We start from the raw sequence: 21,068 nt of genomic DNA, 5'->3' as shown, positions 1-21,068 counted from the left end.
TTTGTGGAGGTTGTGCTGGAAATGGATATTTTTAAGGTTTCCTGAAGTATCTACAGAAAAGCTCAGTTATCTTGATGCTGTGGCAAGTTAGTATTGAGGATGCAGTGTAATGGAATAAAATTTAAAAAACCAAAAGATAATTGGCCCAGGTTCTTCTTCCAGGAAGAGTTGCTTATACTTGGGCAACCATTTAACTTTTCTGAGCTTTGAGTTCTTCATGTTTAAAATAAAGAGAAGGCTAAGTTATTTTAAAGTTCTCCTATGATTTGAAATTCTACGTTATCTGGAACATAGTGAAAAGAACACAGTGCCTCTATGTAGTGAAAATAGAGTACCTCTGAGACTACAGCAAATGTAACAAAGTACAAGGAAGCTCACATTTTTTTACTTAAAAGTACTCTGGCCCTTTCTAGGTGTTATCTATTGTCTCTCACAAAAGGTCAATAAAGTGCTTCAAGTGACATATGGGTAGCAGTCAAGGGGGGGCATCTGATAAAGAGGAGATAGGAAACTTACAAAATACACTAATGTGAAGTAAAAAAATCACAATAATTTGGCCTGGGCCAGTCAGTTCAGGTCAGATAGTGGCCTTGAGGGCATCATTGTAGTGTGGAAAAGAACATCAGTTGTTTAAAGTAACAACTGGTTAACCAGGAGAAGATTAGGCTATCCTCTTCTGTTTAAGGATGATGTGAAACCACCACTTTAAAAAAGTTTGGAGTGTTAAAAATTACCTTTACTAAACATTTGTTGACCCTTTTCCCTGGTGCTATTATATAAAGCGTGTTTATTACCATCAGTATATGTGCTGTTTCACTTAAGGACTCTATCATTACCATAGATGCAATCTGAATGATGTCTTCCTTATTGGATTTAGCATTTGTCATTTACCAATTATGAGTATTGTTATTTACCAAGGACCTTTCTGTTGAAGGAGAAGAATAAAAGATTTATTGAATTGGTTTGTAGTATCTGTGTTTTTAACAACTACTGGAAAAGAAAAAGAAAGCATTTTTTGAGAAAAATTGGTTAAAATTTTAAGCAACCCCAATAGCATCCACTAAGTATAGTTAAGCTATTATAGTGGCATGCCAATCTATGCCAATTTATAAGATATAAGTATGTCTAGAAACAAAAAAAAGAGTGTTCATCCAACATTTTGAGTTCTTATGGGCTGATTTCCAGGGTGGTATAATTCTAATAGCTTACTTGTACTGAGTTGAAAATGCTTGAAAATTCAACTTCCTAGAATTTTTTTTACTGCAAATTTCAGTACAGTACAGTGTTTGTTATTTTATATGACAGGATACCCAGAGTTATATTGACGAATGTCCTGGGAACGGAGTTAGGAAGAAAATACATAAAGACCTCATCTGTAACTGAGGCCAGTTTGGGTGATACAGACAACTTGCAATCAGAGCAGCTTTCTTCATCATCTGATGGCAGCCTAGAATCTTGTCAAAATCTAAATCCTCACAAGAGCTCCTTTTTATCTGAAAGGTATGTTTAGTGATAACTTTACTCAAAATAAATATTTTACTTATTCTCATGAGCCTTCCTCTATTCTTCCCCCACAGATATGCTACTGCTAAATGAGAGGCAGCTGTGCTCTGATGGCTAGTATAACTTTTCTCCCCTGGTGGCTGGAACGGCTATTGGAACCAACAGTCCATAGCTAATAATCAGTTTCAGACAGTACCAGTCACTCTACTTGTGTTTTGGGAAAATGGAGGCAGACTCTTAATGAAAATTTAGTTACCTATTTCAGTTTATTTGTCTGGTATAATTGAAATTCATTCTCCTGACATCTGTCTATTCCTTCTCCTTCTTTGTCCTATCCATCCATCTGGCTCTCTCTCTATCCATGCATCCATCCGTCCATCCGTCCGTCCGTCCATCCATCCCTCCATCTTTTCTTATTCCCTATTTGTATACTCATATTCTAGAACTGTACCTGGCCATTAAATATCTGCTGAATGAATGACTGAATGCATTCCTCACAAAAAATGGCTTGAGATAGCTGAATTCCATTAACAAACATGGCTTACTGTACTAATAAGAGAAATGATAATCAGCAGTTGCTTTTGTTTTAAGCTTTAGGAAAGGCTCATTTGGGGGCTGTAAATAAGAAAAAAATTTGCAGTAAAAAGCTAGGGGATGTCAGTTAGTAAATAGTACTAGATCTTTTAACTTCCATTTACCGTGAACTTCTCTATTTTATTTTCTGCTTTCCACCAGTACAATAAATAGTTTTGATCTGAGTGAAAAATTATTGATCCAGTTTTAATTGTCCCTCTACCCCCAACCAAAAGGTAACTTCTGGTTTGCATTTCTCTTGTAAGCCTAATTACATTAAAGAGTATTTATGGTTGCCTTTTAAAATATCTATAACAAATTTCTTAATTTCTAACACATTCTGTTTTTATAAACTCTGTTTATTTCTTATGAACTTATAAATTTTATGAATTTTTCTCCTTTTGGAAAATATTTTGTGTTTCACTTAGGTTCTACTTAGTAAATTCTCAGTGACAATTTTAACTTTATACTTTTTCTGAATTTGCTGAAAAAAAAAAAAGAGCTCCAGTGGCATTATCCAGTTACTAATACATTTAATGTATAATCAGAGATAGTAGAAATGCATTTATCATTTTGCACTGTAAGTGTTTATATTTGCCTCCTGTACTAGACCATGAGCTCCTTAAGGAGAGATCATATCTTATTTACATTTATATCCAGTGCTTAGCTCAATACATATTGAATTTTGTGCACTTGGGTTAATGTTCATGTCATTTAACTTTGATCTTTGGTTTCCTTAGTTGTAAAAAGAGAAATAATTTTGAATAATGTTTCTAACCTCACAAAATTGTGTATAATCTTTTTAAAATCTCACTTGTGAGAATTCTTTATGACCATAAAATACCATACAAAAAAATGTTATTATTGAAGATACTTTCTGTAGAGAAAGTCACTTATGTACTGTTACCATGGAATTCAAATGACATCAGTGCATTCATGCTGTTATGAAAAATAGCACTATTGTGAGGATTCTGTGAAACTATCACATTGTAATCTATACTTTTCAGGCTTTATACCAACCTGGGGCTAAGGTTTACTAGTAATAACTCTAAAATTTCTGGCTCTTTCTAAAATCTATTCAGTGAGAACTCTAGATCTCCTAAAGTCCTTTCCAAATAGTAAGGAAATTTCCAGGTGGTATTTGATATGGACCATGGAAATTCATTCTCTTGGTGGTAATTTTCTTTCTTTGAATCTTGCATTTAGAATAGGCATAGACATTGGAGCCAGATGCCTGGATTCAGATTTTAGCAGTACTGCTAACATGCTGACTTACCTTGGGCAAGTTACCTGTTCTATCTTTAAAACAGGGATAATTATACACACCTTATAGGATTATTGTGCAGATTTAAGGAGATAACCGATGTAAAATGCCTAGAACTTGATAGGTAACTAATAAATGGTAGTCACAATTGCCACAGCCATACTAGTATTACCATGTGGTTTAAGGAGTACTGTACTCCTTAAACCAAACTAGTTCTCTCTTCCCTTAAAATGAGTTCATTTTGAGGAGACTCCAGAGTGCCCCATAAATTTTAAGTATGGCCATATCATCACTTCAGTAGATATGCCCCATTAAAACTAAATACAGGATGAACACAGGATAGGCTCCAGGATGGGACTCTTGTAACCAACCTCCTCCTAGTTTGCCTGTCTTAAAATCAGAAAGAGTAAATAGAAATTAGATCTTCTCAGAAGGAAACATGATGTTCTGACATTATTGTTACTGTTCTGTTATTGTAGAGAATGTGGCCAACTTTGTTACAAAGATAGAATGTCAAGTAGCAACTAGAAGTTGGTGGGTTGAAGAATGGGGGCTATGGCTGAAAACTGAGGAGGTTTCCTCTGAAAACCCAATGCTTGTGCCCTTGATGATACATATGGAAAAATGTTGTATGAAGGCTAAAAGTCTTACTTTAGCCTTAGCTTGTCTTTAGTGTTCAGAGCTGTTATTACCAATTTTAATGACAACCTGAATGTAATTATATAGGAAAAAAAGTCTTGTGTTTTATGCCAAAAATAAAGGATTAATAGAAAACACCAAAAGTGAATAGGAAATTTAAATTAAAATGGCCACCTTGAAGTAGCATATTTGTTTTTTCTAGATGCCAATTTATTATTTTAACATATAGATACTTAATTATTAACCTTTATATTATTCCTATAATAATTTTTAATTAATATTTATTAAGTCTTCACTATGATATTACACTGTGATAAATGCCATACCTGTATTAACTTATTTAGTACAGACTTGAATTGCAGCTCAGGCAATTTGCTTAACTTCTCCTTCTCTGTACCTCAGTTTAGCCCATCTGTAAGATAAGATAATACCTAGGTATGCTGGAGGAGTAAATGAGAAAATCAGTTTTTATCTTTTAATTTGATAACTTTTTACATCAATACATAGAGATCTATTTTATCTTCTTTTACATATATCTACTTCCTTATGAGTGGACATTTAGGGTATTTTTCATTTTTTATCTGTATAACAATGCCATAATAAATGGAGTTATCTTTTTTTAAATTTATTTTTAAAATAAATTTATTTATTTATTTATTTTTGGCTGCATTGGGTCTTTGTTGCTGTTTGCGGGTTTTCTCTGGTTGCGTTGAGCAGGGGCTACTCTTTGTTGCGGTGCATGGGCTTCTCATTGCAGTGGCTTCTCTTGTTGCAGAGCATGGGCTCTAGGTGCGTGGCCTTCAGTAGTTGCAGCACGTGGGCTCAGTAGTTGTGGCTCGCTGGCTGTAGAGTGCAGGCTCAGAAATTGTGGCAGACGGGCTTAGTTGCTCCGCGGCATGTAGGATCTTCCCGGACCAGGGCTCGAACCCGTGTCCCCTGCATTGGCAGGCGGATTCTTAACCACTGCGCCACCAGGGAAGTCCATTAAGTTTATTTATTTAATTTATTTAGTTTTGGCTGTGTTGGGTCTTCGTTGCTGCACGCAGGCTTTCTCTAGTTGCAGTGAGTGGGGCTACTCTTCATTGCGGTGCACGGGCTTCTCATATTGGTGGCTTCTCTTGTTGCAGAGCACGGGCTCTAGGCACACAGGCTCAGTAGTTGTGGCTCGCTGGCTGTAGAGTACAGGCTCAGTAGTTGTGGTGCACGGGCTTAGTTGGTCCACGGCATGTGGGATTCTCCCAGACCAGGGATTGAACCCGTGTCCCCTGCATTGGCAGGCAGATTCTTAACCACTGTGCTACCAGGGAAGTCCCAATAAATGTTTACATATATGTCTTTGTGTATTTATTCTTATAAATCTTATAGTGCCAGTCTCCTGAATTTTATCCAGAATTAAGTGACATCATTGAAATTTTTTGATGACCTGTTGGCAAAAATAAATATAATTGTTTTCAATAAATTGTTTTCATTTCAGTCATTTCGTATTTTAGTGAAGATGGATTTTGTATTTCTCACATGAGTTTCCTCTTTAGTCTTTGCATGCATTGGGGTGTTTCAGTTTCTTACTGATTTGTAAGAACTCTTATGAAAGGTACTAACTCTTTGTTATGTGTTGCAAAAATATTTTTAGGTTTCCTATTTGTAATTTTACTTTGTTTATAGTAACTTCTGTAGTATTGATACTTAAAGTTTTATTTTGTAAAACCTGTCAGTGTTTGACCCCAGTGTTTTGGTTTATTCTTGGAAAGACCTCCTCAACCCCAAGTATAAAAATAGGTCAGTGAACTACAGTTTTAATTTGTGAGTTTTTAAATGAGGTATTAGGCCCAGAATAACAGTCTGGAGATAACTTTTCTAATTGTTTTGATTCCTTTTTGCCTTTCTGGAGTCTGGTATAAATGTCTATGGATACATGGGTTGCTTCCACTTTTTGGCTATTGTGAATAATAACACTGTTATGAACATCAGTGTACAAGTATCTGTGTTTCTACTTTTAATTCTTTTGGGTGTATATCCGAAAGTGGAATTGCTGGATCATTTAATTCTATTATTAATTTTTTGAGTAACCCCCACACTGTTCTCTGTAGTAACTGCACCATTTTACATTGACACAGCAGTGCACAAGGGTCCTGGTTTTTTCATATCATTGATAACACTTGTTATTTTCTGTGTTTGCATAATAGCCATCCTAATGGGTGTGAAGCGATATCTCATTGGGCTTTTGATATGGTTGTCCCTAGTAATTACTGATATTGAACATCTTTTTCATGAGTTTATTGGCCATTCATGTATCTTCTTTGGAGAACTGTCTATTCAACTCCTTTGCCCATTGATGAATCAGGTTGTTTTTTATTTATTTATTTTACAACATCTTTATTGGAGTATAATTGCTTTACAATGTTGTGTTAGTTTCTGCTCTATAACAAAGTGAATCAGCTATATGCAGACGTATATCCCCATATCCCCTCCCTCTTGCATCTCTCTCCCACCCCTCTAGGTGGTCACAGAGCACCAAGCTGATCTCCCTGTGCTATGCTGCTGCTTCCCACTAGCTATCTGTTTTACATTTGGTAGTGTATATATGTCAGTGTTACTCTCTCACTTCGTCCCAGCTTACCCTTCCCCTCCCCGTGTTCTCAAGTCCATTCTCTGCATCTGTGTCTTCATTCATGTCCTGCCCCTAGGTTCATCAGAACCATTTTTTTTTTTTTAGATTCCATATGTACGTGTTAGCACACGGTATTCATTTTTGTCTTTCTGACTTACTTCACTCTGTATGACAGACTCTAGGTCCATCCACCTCACTACAAATAACTCAGTTTCATTTCTTTTTATGGCTGAGTAATATTCCATTGTATATATGTGCCACATTTTCTTTATCCATTCATCTGTCGATGGACACTTAGGTTGCTTCCGTGTCGTGGCTACCGTAAATAGAGCTTCAGTGAACATTGAGGTGCATGTGTCTTTTTGAATTATGGTTTTCTCAGGGTATATGCCCAGTAGTGGGATTGCTGGGTCATATGGTAGTTCTACTTTTAGTTTTTTAAGGAACCTCCATACTGTTCTCCATAGCGGCTGTATCAATTTACATTCCCACCAACAGTGCAAGGGGGTTCCCTTTTCTCCACACCCTCTCCAGCATTTATTGTTTGTAGATTTTTTGATGATGGCCATTCTGACCAGTGTGAGGTGATACCTCATTGTAGTTTTGATTTTCATTTCTCTAATAATTAGTGATGTTGAGCATCTTTTCATGTGTTTCTTGGCAATCTGTATATCTTTGGAGAAATGTCTCTTTAGGTCTTCTGCACATTTTTGGATTGGGTTCTTTGTTTTTTTGATATTGAGCTGCATGAGCTGCTTGTATATTTTAGAGATTAATCCTTTGTCAGTTGCTTTGTTTGCAAATATTTTCTCCATTCTGAGGGTTGTCTTTTCGTCTTGTTTATGGTTTCCTTTGCTGTACAAAAGCTTCTAAGTTTCATTAGGTCCCATTTGTATATTTTTGTTTTTATTTCCATTTCTCTAGGAGGTGGGTCAAAAAGGATCTTGCTGTGATTTATGTCATAGAGTGTTCTGCCTATGTTTTCCTCTAAGAGTTTTATAGTGTCCGGCATTACATTTAGGTGTTTAATCCATTTTGAGTTTATTTTTGTGTATGGTGTTAGGGAGTGTTCTAATTTCATTCTTTTACATGTACCTGTCCAGTTTTCCCAGCACCATTTATTGAAGAGGCTGTCTTTTCTCCATTGTATATTCTTGCCTCCTTTATCAAAGATGAGGTGACCATATGTGCATGGGTTTATCTCTGGGCTTTCTATCCTGTCCCATTGATCTATATTTCTGTTTCTGTGCCAGTACCATCCTGTCTTGATTACTGTAGCTTCGTAGTATAGTCTGAAGTCAGGGAGCCTGATTCCTCCAGCTCCGTTTTTCTTTCTCAAGATTGCTTTGGCTGTTCGGGGTCTTTTGTGTTTCCATACAAATTGTGCAATTTTCTATTCTAGTTCTGTGAAAAATGCCATTGGTAATTTGATAGGGATTGCATTGAATCTATAGATTGCTTTGGGTAGTATAGTCATTTTCACAATGTTGATTCTTTCAATCCAAGAACATGGTATATATCTCTCCATCTTTTTGTATCGTCTTAAATTTCTTTCATCAGTGTCTTATAGTTTTCTGCATATAGGTCTTTTCTCTCCTTAGGTAGGTTTATTCCTAGATATTTTATTCTTTTTGTTGCAATGGTAAATGGGAGTGCTCCCTTAATTTCTCTTTCAGATTCTTTGTCATTAGTGTATGGGAATGTAAGAGATTACTGTGTATTAAGTTTGTATCCTGCTACTCTACCAAATTCATTGATTAGCTCTAGTAGTTTTCTGGTAACATCTTCAGGATTCTCTATGTATAGTATCATGTCATCTGCAAACAGTGACAGTTTTGCTTCTTCTTTTCCGATTTGGATTCCTTTTATTTCTTTTTTTTCACTGATTGCTGTGGCTATAACTTCCAAAACTGTGTTGAATAATAGTGGTGAGAGTGGGCAACCTTGTCTTGTTCCTGATCTTAGAGGAAATGGTTTCAGTTTTTCACAATTGAGAACAATGTTGGCTGTGGGTTTGTCAGATATGGCCTTTATTATGTTGAGGTAGGTTCCCTCTGTGCTTACTGTCTGGAGAGTTTTTATCATAAATGGGTGTTGAATTTTGTTGAAAGCTTTTTGTGCATCTATTGAGATAATCATATGGTTTTTATCTTTCAGTTTGTTAATATAGTGTATCACATTGACTGATTTGCATATATTTAAGAATCCTTGCATTCCTGGGGTAAACCCCACTTGATCATGGTATATGATCTTTTTAATGTGCTGTTGGATTCTGTTTGCTGGGATTTTGTTGAGGATTTTTGCATATATGTTCATCTGTGATATTGCCCTGTAGTTTTCTTTTTTTGTGATACCTTTGTCTGGCTTTGGTATCAGGGTGATGCTGTCCTCGTAGAATGAGTTTGGGAGTGTTCCTCCCTCTGCTATGTTTTGGAAGAGTTTTAGAAGGATAGGTGTTAACTCTTCTCTAAATGTTTGATAGAATTCGCCTGTGAATTCTGGGCTTTTGTTTGTTGGAAGATTTTTAATCTCAGTTTGAAATTCAGTGCTTGTGATTGGTCTGTTTATACTTTCTGTTTCTTCCTGGTTCAGTCTTGGAAGGTTGTGCTTTTCTAGGAATTTGTCCGTTTCTTCCAGGTTGTCCATTTTATTGGCATATAGTTGCTTGTAGTAATCTCTCTTGATCCTTTGTAATTCTGCAGTGTCAGTTGTTACTTCTCCTTTTTCATTTCTAATTCTTTTGAGTCTTCTCCCTTTTTTTCTTGACGAGTCTGGCTAATGGTTTATCAATTTTGTTTATCTTCTGAAAGAACCAGCTTTTAGTTTTATTCATGTGTGCTATCGTTTCCTTCATTTCTTTTTCATTTATTTCTGATCTGATCTTTATGATTTCTTTCCTTCTGCTAACTTTGGGGTTTTTTTGTTCTTCTTTCTCTAATTGCTTTAGGTGTAAGTTTAGGTTGTTTATTTGAGGTGTTTCTTGTTTCTTGAGGTAGGATTGTATTGCTATAAACTTCCCTCTTAGAACTGCTTTTGCTGCCTCGCATAGGTTTTGGGTGGTCGTGTTTTCATTGTCACTTGTTTCTAGGTATTTTTTGGTTTCCTCTTTGATTTCTTCAATGATCTCTTGTTTATTTAGTAGCATATTGTCTAGCCTCCATGTATTTGTATTTTTTACAGTTTCTGTGCTGTAATTGATATCTAGTCTCATAGTGTTGTGGTCGGAAAAGATACTTGATACAATTTCAGTCTTCTTAAATTTACCAAGGCTTGATTTGTGACTCATGATATGGTGTATCCTGGAGAATGTTCCATGAGCACTTGAGAAGAAAGTGTATTCTGTTGTTTTTGGATGGAATGTGCTATAAATATCAGTTAAGTCCATCTTGTTTAATGTTTCATTTAAAGGTTATGTTTCCTTATTTATTTTCATTTTGGATGATCTGTCCATTGGTGAAAGTGGGGTGTTAAAGTCCCCTACTATGATTGTGTTACTGTCGATTTCAATCCCTTTTATGGCTGTTAGCATTTGCCTTATGTATTGAGGTGCTCCTATGTTGGGTGCATAAATATTTACAATTGTTATATCTTCTTCTTGGACTGATTCCTTGATCATTATGTAGTGTCCTTCTTTGTCTCTTGTAATAGTCTTTATTTTACGTTCTGTTTTGTCTGATATGAGAATTGCTGCTCTAGCTTTCTTTTGATTTCCATTTGCATGGAGTATCTTTTTCTATCCCCTCACTTTCTTTCTGTACGTATCCCTAGGTCTGAAGTGGGTCTATTGTAGACAGCATGTATACGGGTCTTGTTTTTGTATCTATTCAGTCAGCCTGTGTCTTTTGGTTGGAGCATTTAATCCATTTACATTTAAGGTAGTTATTGATATGTATGTTCCTATTACCATTTTCTTAATTGTTTTTGGTTTGTTTTTGTAGGTCTTTTCATTCTTTTTTGTTTCCTGCGCAGAGAAGTTGTTTTAGCATTTGTTGTAAAGCTGCTTTGGTGGTGCTGAATTCTCTTAGCTTTTGCTTGTCTGTAAAAGTTTTAATTACTCTGTCGAATCTGAATGAGAACCGTGCTGGGTAGAGTACTCTTGGTTTTAGGTTTTTCTCTTTTATCACTTTAAATATGTGCTGCCCACTCCCTTCTGGCTTGCAGAGTTTCTGCTGAAAGATGAGCTGTTAACCTCATGGGCATTCCCTTGTATGTTATTTGTTGCTTTTCCCTTGCTGCTTTTAATATTTTTTGTTTGTATTTAATTTTTGATAGTTTGATTAGTATGTGTCTTGGATTATTTCTCCTTGGATTTATCCTGTATGGGACTCTCTGCGCTTCCTGGAGTTGATTGAGTATTTCCTTTCCCATATCAGGGAAGTTTTCAACTATAATGTTTTCAAATATTTTCTCATACACTTTCTTTTTCTCTTCTTCTTCTGGGACCCCTATAATTCGAATGTTGATGCGTTTAATGATGCCCCAGCTGTCTCTGAGGCTGTCCTCAATTCTGTTCTTTCTTTTTTCTGCTCCCTGGCAGCTATTTCCACCATTTTATCTTCCAGCTCACTTATCCGTTTTTCTGCCTCAGTTATTCTGCTATTGATTCCTTCTAGAGCATTTTTAATTTCAGTAATTGTGTTGTTCATCACTGTTTGTTTGCTCTTTAGTTCTTCTACATCCTTGTTAAATGTTTCTTGTATTTTCTCCATTCTGTTTCCAAGAATTTGAATCATCTTTTCTATCATTACTCTGAATTCTTTTTCAGGTAGGTTATGTATCTCGTCTTCATTTATTTGGTCTTGTAGGTTTTTCCCTTGCTCCTTCGTCTGTAACATATGTTTTTGTTGTTTCATTTTTTTTTTTTTTTTGCTGGGTGGTGCTGTATTCCTGTCTTACTGGTTGTTTCGCCTGAGACCTACAGCACTGAAATTTGCAGCCAGTTGGATAGAGCCGGGTCGTGGTGCTGAGATGAGGATCTCTGGGAGGCTTCACTCCGATTAATAGTCCCTGGGGTCTGAGGTTCTCTCTAAGTCCAGCAGTTTGGAGTCGGAGCTCCCACCACAGTAGCTTGGGCCCAACATCCAGAATGGGAACCAGGATCCCGCAAGCTTCATGGTGTGGTAAAAAAAAAAAAAAAAAGCAAGCAATAAAGAAAAAGAGGAGCAGTACAATATCAAAGAATAAAAAACAAAATAAAATTAGAAAGATAAAAAATATATTAGGAAAAATAAAAGTATAATTGAAACAGCCAGTCACTGGGGGTTCCTTCTGTTCCCTTAGGTGTCCATGGTCCCCCACCAGTGCCTGGTAAGTGTCCTAGTTGTGCGGAGACTTGAATTCCCCATCATCCTAGTATGCCATCTTCTGTTTTTTATTTTTGAGTTTTAGGAGTTCTCTCTATATTCTGAATATTAATATATTATCAGAAATATGATTTACAAATATTTTCTCCCATTTTGTGGGTTGACTTTTATTCTACTGATACTGCCATTTGATGTACAGAAGTTTCAATTTTGATGAAGTCCAATATATCTTATGTTTCCATCTTTTGCCTGTGCTTTGGTGTCATATCCAAGAAATTTCTGCCAAATCTGGTGTCATGAACATTTTCCCCTATGCTAAGAGTTTTATAGTTTCAGCTTATGCATTTAGGCCTTTGATGCATTTTGAGTTAACTTTTATGTAGGGTGTTAGGTGAGGGTCCATCTTCATTCTTTTTGCATGTGGATATTCTGTTTCTCCATATGCTTTGTTGAAAAGGCTGTCCTTTCCCCACTGAATGGTCTTGGCAGCCATGTGAAAATCATCTGACATATATGCGAGGGTTTATTTCTGGATGCTGTTCTATTACATTGATCTCTATATCTGTCTTTATGACAGTACCATGGTGTTTTGATTATTATAGCTTTGTAGTAAGTTTTGAAATCAGGGAGTGTGAGACCTCCAAATTTGTTTAAGATTGTTTTTGGCTCTTCGGGTTTCCTTAAGGTCATGTATGCGTTTTAGGATAAGTTTTTGTATTTCTGCAAGAAATGCTACTGCAGTTTTGATAAGATTGAATTCAGCGTGTAGATTGCTTTAGGTGGTATTGACATCTTAACAATATTAAGTCTTCCAATCCATGAACATGGGATGTGTTTCCATTTATTAATGTCTTTTTTAATTTCTTTCAGCCATGTTTTATAGTTTTCATTGTACAAGTCTTTTGTCTCCTTGGTTAAGTTAAGTGCTAAGTTTTTTTTTCTCTACTTGAAGCTATTGTAAATAGATTGTTCTCTTAGTTTCTTTTTTTTGTTGTTGTTTATTAATTCTAACAGTTTTGTGTTTGTGTATGTGTGTGTGCAATCATTAGAGTTTCGTACATGTAAGATCATATCATCTGCAAACACAGATTATTTCTTTCCAGTTTTGATGCTTTTATATTTCTTTTTCTTGTATAAGTGCTCTGGCTAGAACTTCTAGTACTGTGTTGACTAGAAGTGGTAAAAGTGGGCATCCTTGTGTTATTCCTGATCCTAGAAGAAAAGCTGTCAATCTTTCATCATTGAGTTTGATGTTTCCTGTGCAGTTTTGATATATGGTTTTTACTATGTTGAGGTGGGTAGTTTGTTTCTATTCCTAGATTGTCGAATTTTGTTTTTTAGTTATTAGGAAAGGGCATTGAATTTTGTGGAGTGCTTTTTCTGCACTAATTGACATGACCATGTGGTTTTACACTTTTATTCTGTTAATGTGGTGTATTATATTGATAGATTTTTGTATGTTGAACCATCCTTGCATCCCGGGAATAAATCCATGTAGTTAAGGTATATAACCATATGAGCCATTTGAGGTATTTTATTGAGGATTTTTGCATCAATATTCCTTGGGGATATTGGCCTATATTTTTTTTTTTTTTTAATTTTTATTTATTTATTTATTTATTTATGGCTGTGTTGGGTCTTCATTTCTGCGCGAGGGCTTTCTCTAGTTGCGGCCAGCAGGGGCCACTCTTCATCGCGGTGCGCGGGCCTCTCACTATCGCGGCCTCTCTTGTTGCGAAGCACAGGCTCCAGACGCGCAGGCTCAGTAATTGTGGCTCATGGGCCTAGTCGCTCCGCAGCATGTGGGATCCTCCCAGACCAGGGCTAGAACCCGTGTCCCCTGCACCGGCAGGCAGACCCCCAACCACTGTGCCACCAGGGAAGCCCTGGCCTATATTTTTATTGTAGTGTCTTTGAATTAATTTGCTATCAGGGCAATGCTTGACCTCACAGAATGAGGATGTATTCCATCATCTTCAGTTTTTTGGAAGAGTTTGAAAAGATTATCTGTTAGTTGTTCTTTAAAAGTTTGGTAGAATTCACTGTTTGAGGCTGTCAGTTCCAGGGCTTTCCTTTATTGGGAGGTTTTTGGTTACTGGCTCAATGTCCTTACTAGTTATGGGTCTATTCAGATTTTCTATTTCTTTGTGATTTAGTAGGTTTTGTGTCAGTAGGAATTTGTTAATTTCATCTACATTATCCAGTTCATATAGTTCATCGTACTCTCTTCTAATCCTCTTTATTTCTGTAGGACTGGTCATGATGTTTTAATTTTCATTTCTGATTTTATTAATTTGAATCTTCTCTTTGTTTTCTTAGTCCATCTATCTAAAGTTCTGTTGATTTTATTGATCTTTCTGAAGAACGAACTTTTGGTTTTGTTGATTTTTCTCTTTTTTTTCTCCCATTCGCTTTTTATCTCTGCTCTTATCTTTATTATTTTATTACTTCCACTACCTTTGAATTTAGTTTGTTGTTTTTCTAGTTCCTTAAGTTGTAAAGTTAGGTTGTTGATATGAGATATTTCTTCTTTTTTAGTGTAAGCATCTATAGCTGTATATTTCTCCTTTAGTACTGCTTTTGCTTCATCCCATGTGTTTTGATATGTTGTCCTTTCATTTTCATTTATCCCTCAGCATTTTCTATTTCCTTGTGATTTCTTCTTAGACCCATTGGTTGTTTCAGAGTGTGTTGTTTAATTTCCACAGATGTGAGTATTCCAGTTTTCCTTCTGTTACTGATTTCTAACTTCATCCTGTGTGGTCAGAGAAGATGCCTTGTATGATATTTATCTTTCTAAATCTGCTGAGATGTAGTTTTTTGTCTTAAAATATAGCTATCATAGAGAATGTCCTTTGTACACTTGAGAAGAATGTGTATTCTCTTGTTGGGTAGGGTATTCTGTATATGACGGTTAGGTCTCGTAGGTTTATTTGTTTAAGTCCTCTAATTCCTTACATATTTTCTGTCAGGTTGTTCTGTTCCTGTTGAGAGTGGGGTATTGAAGTCTTCAACTATTACTGTGAAAATGTCTGTTTCTCCTTTCTGTTCTATCAATTTTTTCCTTCATATATTTTGATAGTATTAGGTGTGTAAGTATTTACAATTGTTAAATCACCTTGTTGTATTGAACCTTGTACTAGTATATAATGTCCTTCTTTCTCTCCTGTGAACTTCTGATTTAAGGTCTATTTTGTCTGATGTTAGTATAGCCGCCCTTGCTCTCTTTTGGCTAGTATTTGCATAGAATATCTTTTTTCATATTTTTACTTTCAACTATTTGTGTCTTTGCATCTAAAGTGAGTCTCTTGTAGACAGCCTATAGTTGGATCTTTTTTTTTTTTTTTGCCATGCCATGCAGCATGTGGGATCTTAGTTCCCTGACCAGGGATTGAACCTGCACCCCCTGCGGTGGAAGCACAGAGTCTTAACCACTGGACTGCCAAGGAAGTCTTGGATCATATTTTTTTAATCCGTTCTGCCAGTCTTTATCTTTTGTTTGGGGTTGAGTTAATTACAATTAAAGCAGTTATTGATAAGGAAGGACTTTCTGTGATTTTGATATTTGTTTTCTATATGCCTAATAGCTTTTTTGCCCCTTATTTCCTACATTACTGTCTTTCTCTGTGTTTACTTGTTTTTTTGTAGTGAAGCTTTTTGATTCCATTCTCATTTCCTTTTGTCTGTATTCTATAGCTGATTTCTTTGTGGTTATCATGGGGATTACATTTAACATTCTAAAGTTATAACATGCTAATTTGAATTTATGCCAGCTTAATTTCAATAACATTCAGAACTGTGCTCCTTTATAGCTCTGTCCTCACATCCTTTCAATTATTGATGTCATAAAATGATATCTTTATGAATTGTTTGTTCAAAAGCATAGTCTAATAATTTAAAAAATGCATTAGTTTCTTAAGTCAGTGGTCCCCAACCTTTTTGGCACCAGGGACCAGTTTCGTGGAAGACAGTTTTTCCATGGACGGGGGTGGGGGGTGGTGGTTCAGGCAGTAATGCGAGCGATGGGGAGTGATGGGTAGTGGCAGATGAAGCTTCACTTGCCTACTGGCTGCTCACCTCCTGCTGTGCGGCCTGGTTCGTAACAGACCATGTGGACCAGTAGCAGTCCGTGGCCCAGGGGTTGGGGACCCCTGGCTTAAATCATGTAGAAAATAAATGGGCAAGTAACAAACCAGAGTTACAATACCTGATTTTATAATTGTCTATGAATTTACTTTTACCAGTTATCTTTATTTCTTCATATGGCTTTGAATTACTGTCTAATGTCCTATCATTCCAACACAAAGGACTCTCTTTAGTTTTTCTTGTAGGGCTGGTTTTCCTTATAGTGGTAATGAACTCCCTCAGCTTTTGATTGTCTTAGAATGTCTTAATTTTGTCCTCATTTTTGAAGGACAGTTTGGCCAGATATAGGATTTCCTGTTGACAGTTTTTTCCTTTAGTCCTTTGAATATAACAATTCAGTGCCTTCTGGCCAGCATGCTTATTGATGAGAAATCTGCTCATAATCTTATTGAGGATCTTTTGTGTGTGATGAGTCACTTTTTGCTTGGTGCTTTCAAGATTCTCTCTTTGCCTTTGTCTTTGGACAATTTGATTATAACATTTCTTGGTGTAGGTCTCATTCAGTTTACTCTACATGTAGCTCCTTGAACTTTTTAGGTATTTATATTCATGTTTTTCATCAAATTTGGAATTCTTTGGTGATATTTATTCCAATAATATCTTTGCCCCTTTCTCTTCTCCTCTGAGACTCCAACAATGTGTATATTAGTCCATGTTTTGGTGTCCCATAGGTCCCTTAGGCTCTGTTTACTTTTCTTAAATTTTTCTTCTTTCTGGGCCTTCCCTGGTGGCGCAGTGGTTAAGAATCTGCCTGCCAATGCAGGGGGCATGGGTTCGAGCCCTTGTCCGGGAACATCCCACATTCTGCGGAGCAACTAAGCCCATGGGCTACAACTACTGAGCCTGTGCTCTGGAGCCCATTCTCTGTAACAAAGAGAGAAGCCACTGCAAAAAGAAGCCTGGGTGCCATGACGAAGAGTAACCCCTGCTCGCCGCAACTAGGGAAAGCCTGTGTGCAGCAACGAAGACCCAACACAGCCAAAAAATAAATAAATAAATTTATTAAAAACATTTTTTTTTTTCTTCTTTCTGTTCCTCAGATTTGGTCATTTCCATGATCATATTTTCAGGTTCAGTGACCGTTTCTTCTTGTTTCTTCTCCCTGCTCAAATCTGCTTTTGAATCTCTCTAATAAATTTTCATTTCAGTTATTATACTTTTTTAGCTCCAGAATTTCCTTTTGGTTCATTTGTGTATTTTGTCTTTTATTGATATTTTCGTTTTTGTCATAAGTCATTTTCTTGACTTTTGTCCAAGATTTTTTTCTTTTTCTTTTAATTTCACCGCATCACGTAGCATGTGGGATTTTAGTTCCCTGACCGACCAGGGATCAAACCTGCATCCCCTGCTTTGGAAGCGCGGAGTCTTAACTGCTGTACCATCAGGGAAGTCCCTGAGGATCTTTAAGATAGTCGTTTTAGTGTCTTTGTCTGCTGAGTCTGCCAACTGGATTTTTTCAGGGACAGGTTCTGTTGATTAATTTTTTTTCTGTTGAATTGGCCATACTTTCCTGTTTCTTTGTATGTCTTATGAATTTTTGTTGTTGTTGAAAACTTGACATTTGGATCTTATAAGATACCAAGTCCGAAAATCAGATTCTCTCCCTTCCCCAGTGTTTGCTGGATTTTTTCCCTTTGTTTGTTAGTTTTTAAAATTGTTGTAACATGTCCCTGTTCCAGGGATCAGCCTGATATGTAAACAAAAGGTCTTTTCAGGTTTTTTCTGAGCCTGTGTCTTTCCCCAGTTATGTCTGTGACTTTCTAAATTTCCTTGTACATGTGATTACGTTTTAGTGTCCTAGTCCTTAAATGTTTGGTTCCCATAAGGAGAAAATGGGAAAAATGAAGGGAGGAAATAAAACAAAATAGGTGCTAGTTCTTTAAATGTCTTGGAAATTGTTTTAGCAATTCCAAGAGCAAGGGGAGATTGTTGCAACAGTGGTGGTGGTTGTTGCAGCAATGGCTGCCTGTCTCTATGTCTGCTTATCCACCATCAGAGATAGCAATCAGTGATCAGAATACAGATTCCCAGTATTTGGAGGATGAGGTCCTTATTGCTCATGTTGGTAATTGTAAGCCTGTGCAAACAGTTCTAGGAACTTGGGCATTGCTGCTTGCCTCCAAGCTAGGCATAGGTAACTGCTACCATCCAAATTGCCTAAATTGACCAAAATTAACTGCAATTTACTGTTGAAACTTTTGACTGGAAGTTTCAAGCCTTCTGTAGACTCCAGAATTCCAAAGTAGTTACATCATACAGATTCTGCCAGTGCAGTTGTCATCTAGGTGAGAACATGGTAGGTGTTTCCTACTCCGCAATCTTCCCTGAGGTCACTTGGTATGTATTTCATATTTTATTGTACAGGGATCTTTGATTTATTCTTGGTGTCTGATTTTTTAGTACTTTTATAGATGTAAAAATTTCTAAGTGAGGGTAGGGGAGGGAAGAATTGGGAGTTTGGGATTAGCAGATGCAAATTATTGTATATAGGATGGATAAACAACAAGATCCTACTCTATAGCACAGGGAACTGTATTCAATGTCCTGTGATAAACCATGATGGAAAAGAATATGAAAAAGAATATATATACATATAACTGAATCACTTTGGTGTACAACAGAAATTAACACAACATTGTAAATCAACTGTACTTCAATAAAATTTGAAAAATTTCTATGTTGTTAAATAGTTTTGAAAATGGAGTAATTACTGTATAATATATTCTACTGTAAAGGAATGCTGTAGGTTAATAATTTTATATAGTTTTTTATTTCAAAATTTTTACCCACTTAAATAATACCATAATGAGTTGTTTTGTTAATTATAGTTATCATGGGTGAGAAGATTGTTGGTAAAGATTGAATTCATTCTATGGCTATTCTAATTAGTACCAAATTGGTTTCCCAATTGTTTATCAATTTGCTTTTAAAAATTAGTTTATTGATATGTTACTGACAAAACATTGTATTAGTTTTAGGTATACAACATAATGATCTCATATATGTATATATTGCAAAATGAGTAACACAGTAAGTTTAGTTAACATCCATCACCTCACACAGTTACAGTTTTTTTCTCTTGATGAGAACTTTTAAGATCTACTATGTTAGCAACTTTCAAATATATAGTACAGTATTGTCATCTATAGTCATCATGCTGTACCTTACATCCCCAGGACTTATTTCTCTTACAACTGGAAACTTGTACCTTTTTACCACCTTCAGTCATTTCATGCCCCTGGCTCTGGCAGCCACCAGTCTGTTGTCTGTATCTAGGTGTGTGTTTGTCTGTTTTTAAATTTAGATTCCACATATAAGTGAGATTGTATGGTATTTGTCTTTGTCCAAGGTTCATTCATGTTGTCACAAATGGCAGGATTTCTTTCTTTTTTTATGACTGAATAATATTCCATCGTGTGTGTGTTTGTCACATTTTCTTTATCCGTTCATCTATTGATGGACACTTATGTTGTTTCCATGTCTTGGCTGTTGCAAATAATGCTGCAGTGAACATGGGGGTGTGTATATCTTTTTGAGAGAGTGATTTTGTTTCCTAAGGATACATACTAAGAAGTGGAATTGCTGGATCATATATTAGTTCTATTTTTAATTTTTTGAGGAACCTTCATACTGTTTTCCATAGTGGCTGCAGTAATTTACATTCCCACAGCACTCCACATCCTTGCCAACACTTACTTCTTATCTTTTGATAATAGTCTTTCTCACATGTGTGAGATTATACCTCATTGTGGTTTTGATACACATTTCCCTGATGATTAGTGGATGTTGAGCTCCTTTTCATGTACCTGTTGGTCATTTGCAGTCTTCTTTGGAAAAACTTCTGTTCAGTTTCTCTGCCTATTTTTTAATGAAATTGTTTTACTTTTTTGGTTGAGTTGTATGAATTCTTTATATATTTTGGATATTAACTCCCTTATCAGATACATGATTTACAAATATTTTCTCCTATTCCATGGGTTGCCTTTTAATTTTGTTGAAGGTTTCCTTTGCTGTGAAGCTTTTTGGTCCCACTTTTTAATTTTCTTTTCTTGCCTTTGTTTTGGTGTTTAATCCAAAAAATCATTGCCAAGATCAATGTGAAGGAACTTACTCTCATGTTTTCTTCTAGGAGTTTTATGGTTTCAGGTCATACATTTAAGTGTTTAATCCATTTTGTGTTGATTTTTGTATATGGTATAAGATATTGATGCAGTTTCATTCTTTTGCATGTGGCTGTCAAGTTTTCCCAACATCAGTTATTGAAGAGACTCTCCTTTTCCCATTGTGTATTCTTAGCGTGTTTATCATACAGGAGTTGACCATATATGCATGGATTAATTTCTGGCTCTCTATTCTGCTTCATTCATTTATGTGTCTGTTTTTATGCCAATACTATATTGTTTTGATTACTGTGGTTTTGTAATATAGTTTGAAATCATGAAGTGTGATTCCTCTGGCTTTGTTTTTCTTTCTCAAGATTGCTTTGGCTATTTGGGGTCTTTAGTAGTTCCATACAAATTTTAAGACTGTTGTATTTCTGTGAAAAAGGCCATTAGAATGTTGATAGGGATTGCTTTGAATCTGTAGGTTGCTTTGGGTAGGATGAACATTTTAACAAAATTAATTTTTCCAATCCATGAGTACAGAATATCTTCCCATTTATTTGTGTCTTCAGTTTCTTTCATCAGTATCTTATAGTTTTCAGTGTACAGGTTTTTCTCCTTCTAGGTTATATTTATTCATAAGTATAATTTTATTCTTTTCGCTATAGTTGTAAATGGGATTTTTTCTTAATTTCTCTTTCAGATAGTTCATTGTTAGTTATAGAAATGCAACTGACTGTAGTATGTTGACTTTGTATCCTGCAACTTTAGTGAATTCATTTATTAGTTCTCACAGTTTTTTGCTGGATTTTCTAGGGTTTCTTTCTATAAGATCATATCATCTGCAAATAATGACAGTTTTACTTTTTCCTTTCTGATTTGGATGCCTTTTATTTATTTATTTTTTCTTGTCTAATTTGTCTAGCCAG

The 21,068-nt window shown here is 35.9% G+C and overlaps 1 protein-coding gene across 7 annotated transcripts in view; it reads left to right on the top strand.

Annotated features, from left to right (window-relative positions):
• Positions 1-21,068, top strand: part of SENP7 (SUMO specific peptidase 7) — a 147,868-nt gene that overhangs the window by 73,527 nt on the left and 53,273 nt on the right. For 4 of the 7 annotated variants that reach the window (XM_082392071.1, XM_082392069.1, XM_082392068.1 and 1 more), the window contains one exon: positions 1,306-1,500. The exons of the other annotated variants lie outside the window; for them this stretch is intronic. In XM_082392071.1, coding sequence (XP_082248197.1) covers positions 1,306-1,500 — 195 coding nt within the window. The remainder of the gene's footprint in view (positions 1-1,305; positions 1,501-21,068) is intronic. 7 annotated transcript variants of the gene reach the window in all.

This window comes from Balaenoptera borealis (genome assembly GCF_965194805.1).
Source record: "Balaenoptera borealis genome assembly, chromosome: 5".
NCBI classification, from domain to species: Eukaryota; Metazoa; Chordata; class Mammalia; order Artiodactyla; family Balaenopteridae; genus Balaenoptera; species Balaenoptera borealis.
This window is presented reverse-complemented; position numbering and strand designations above follow the sequence as displayed.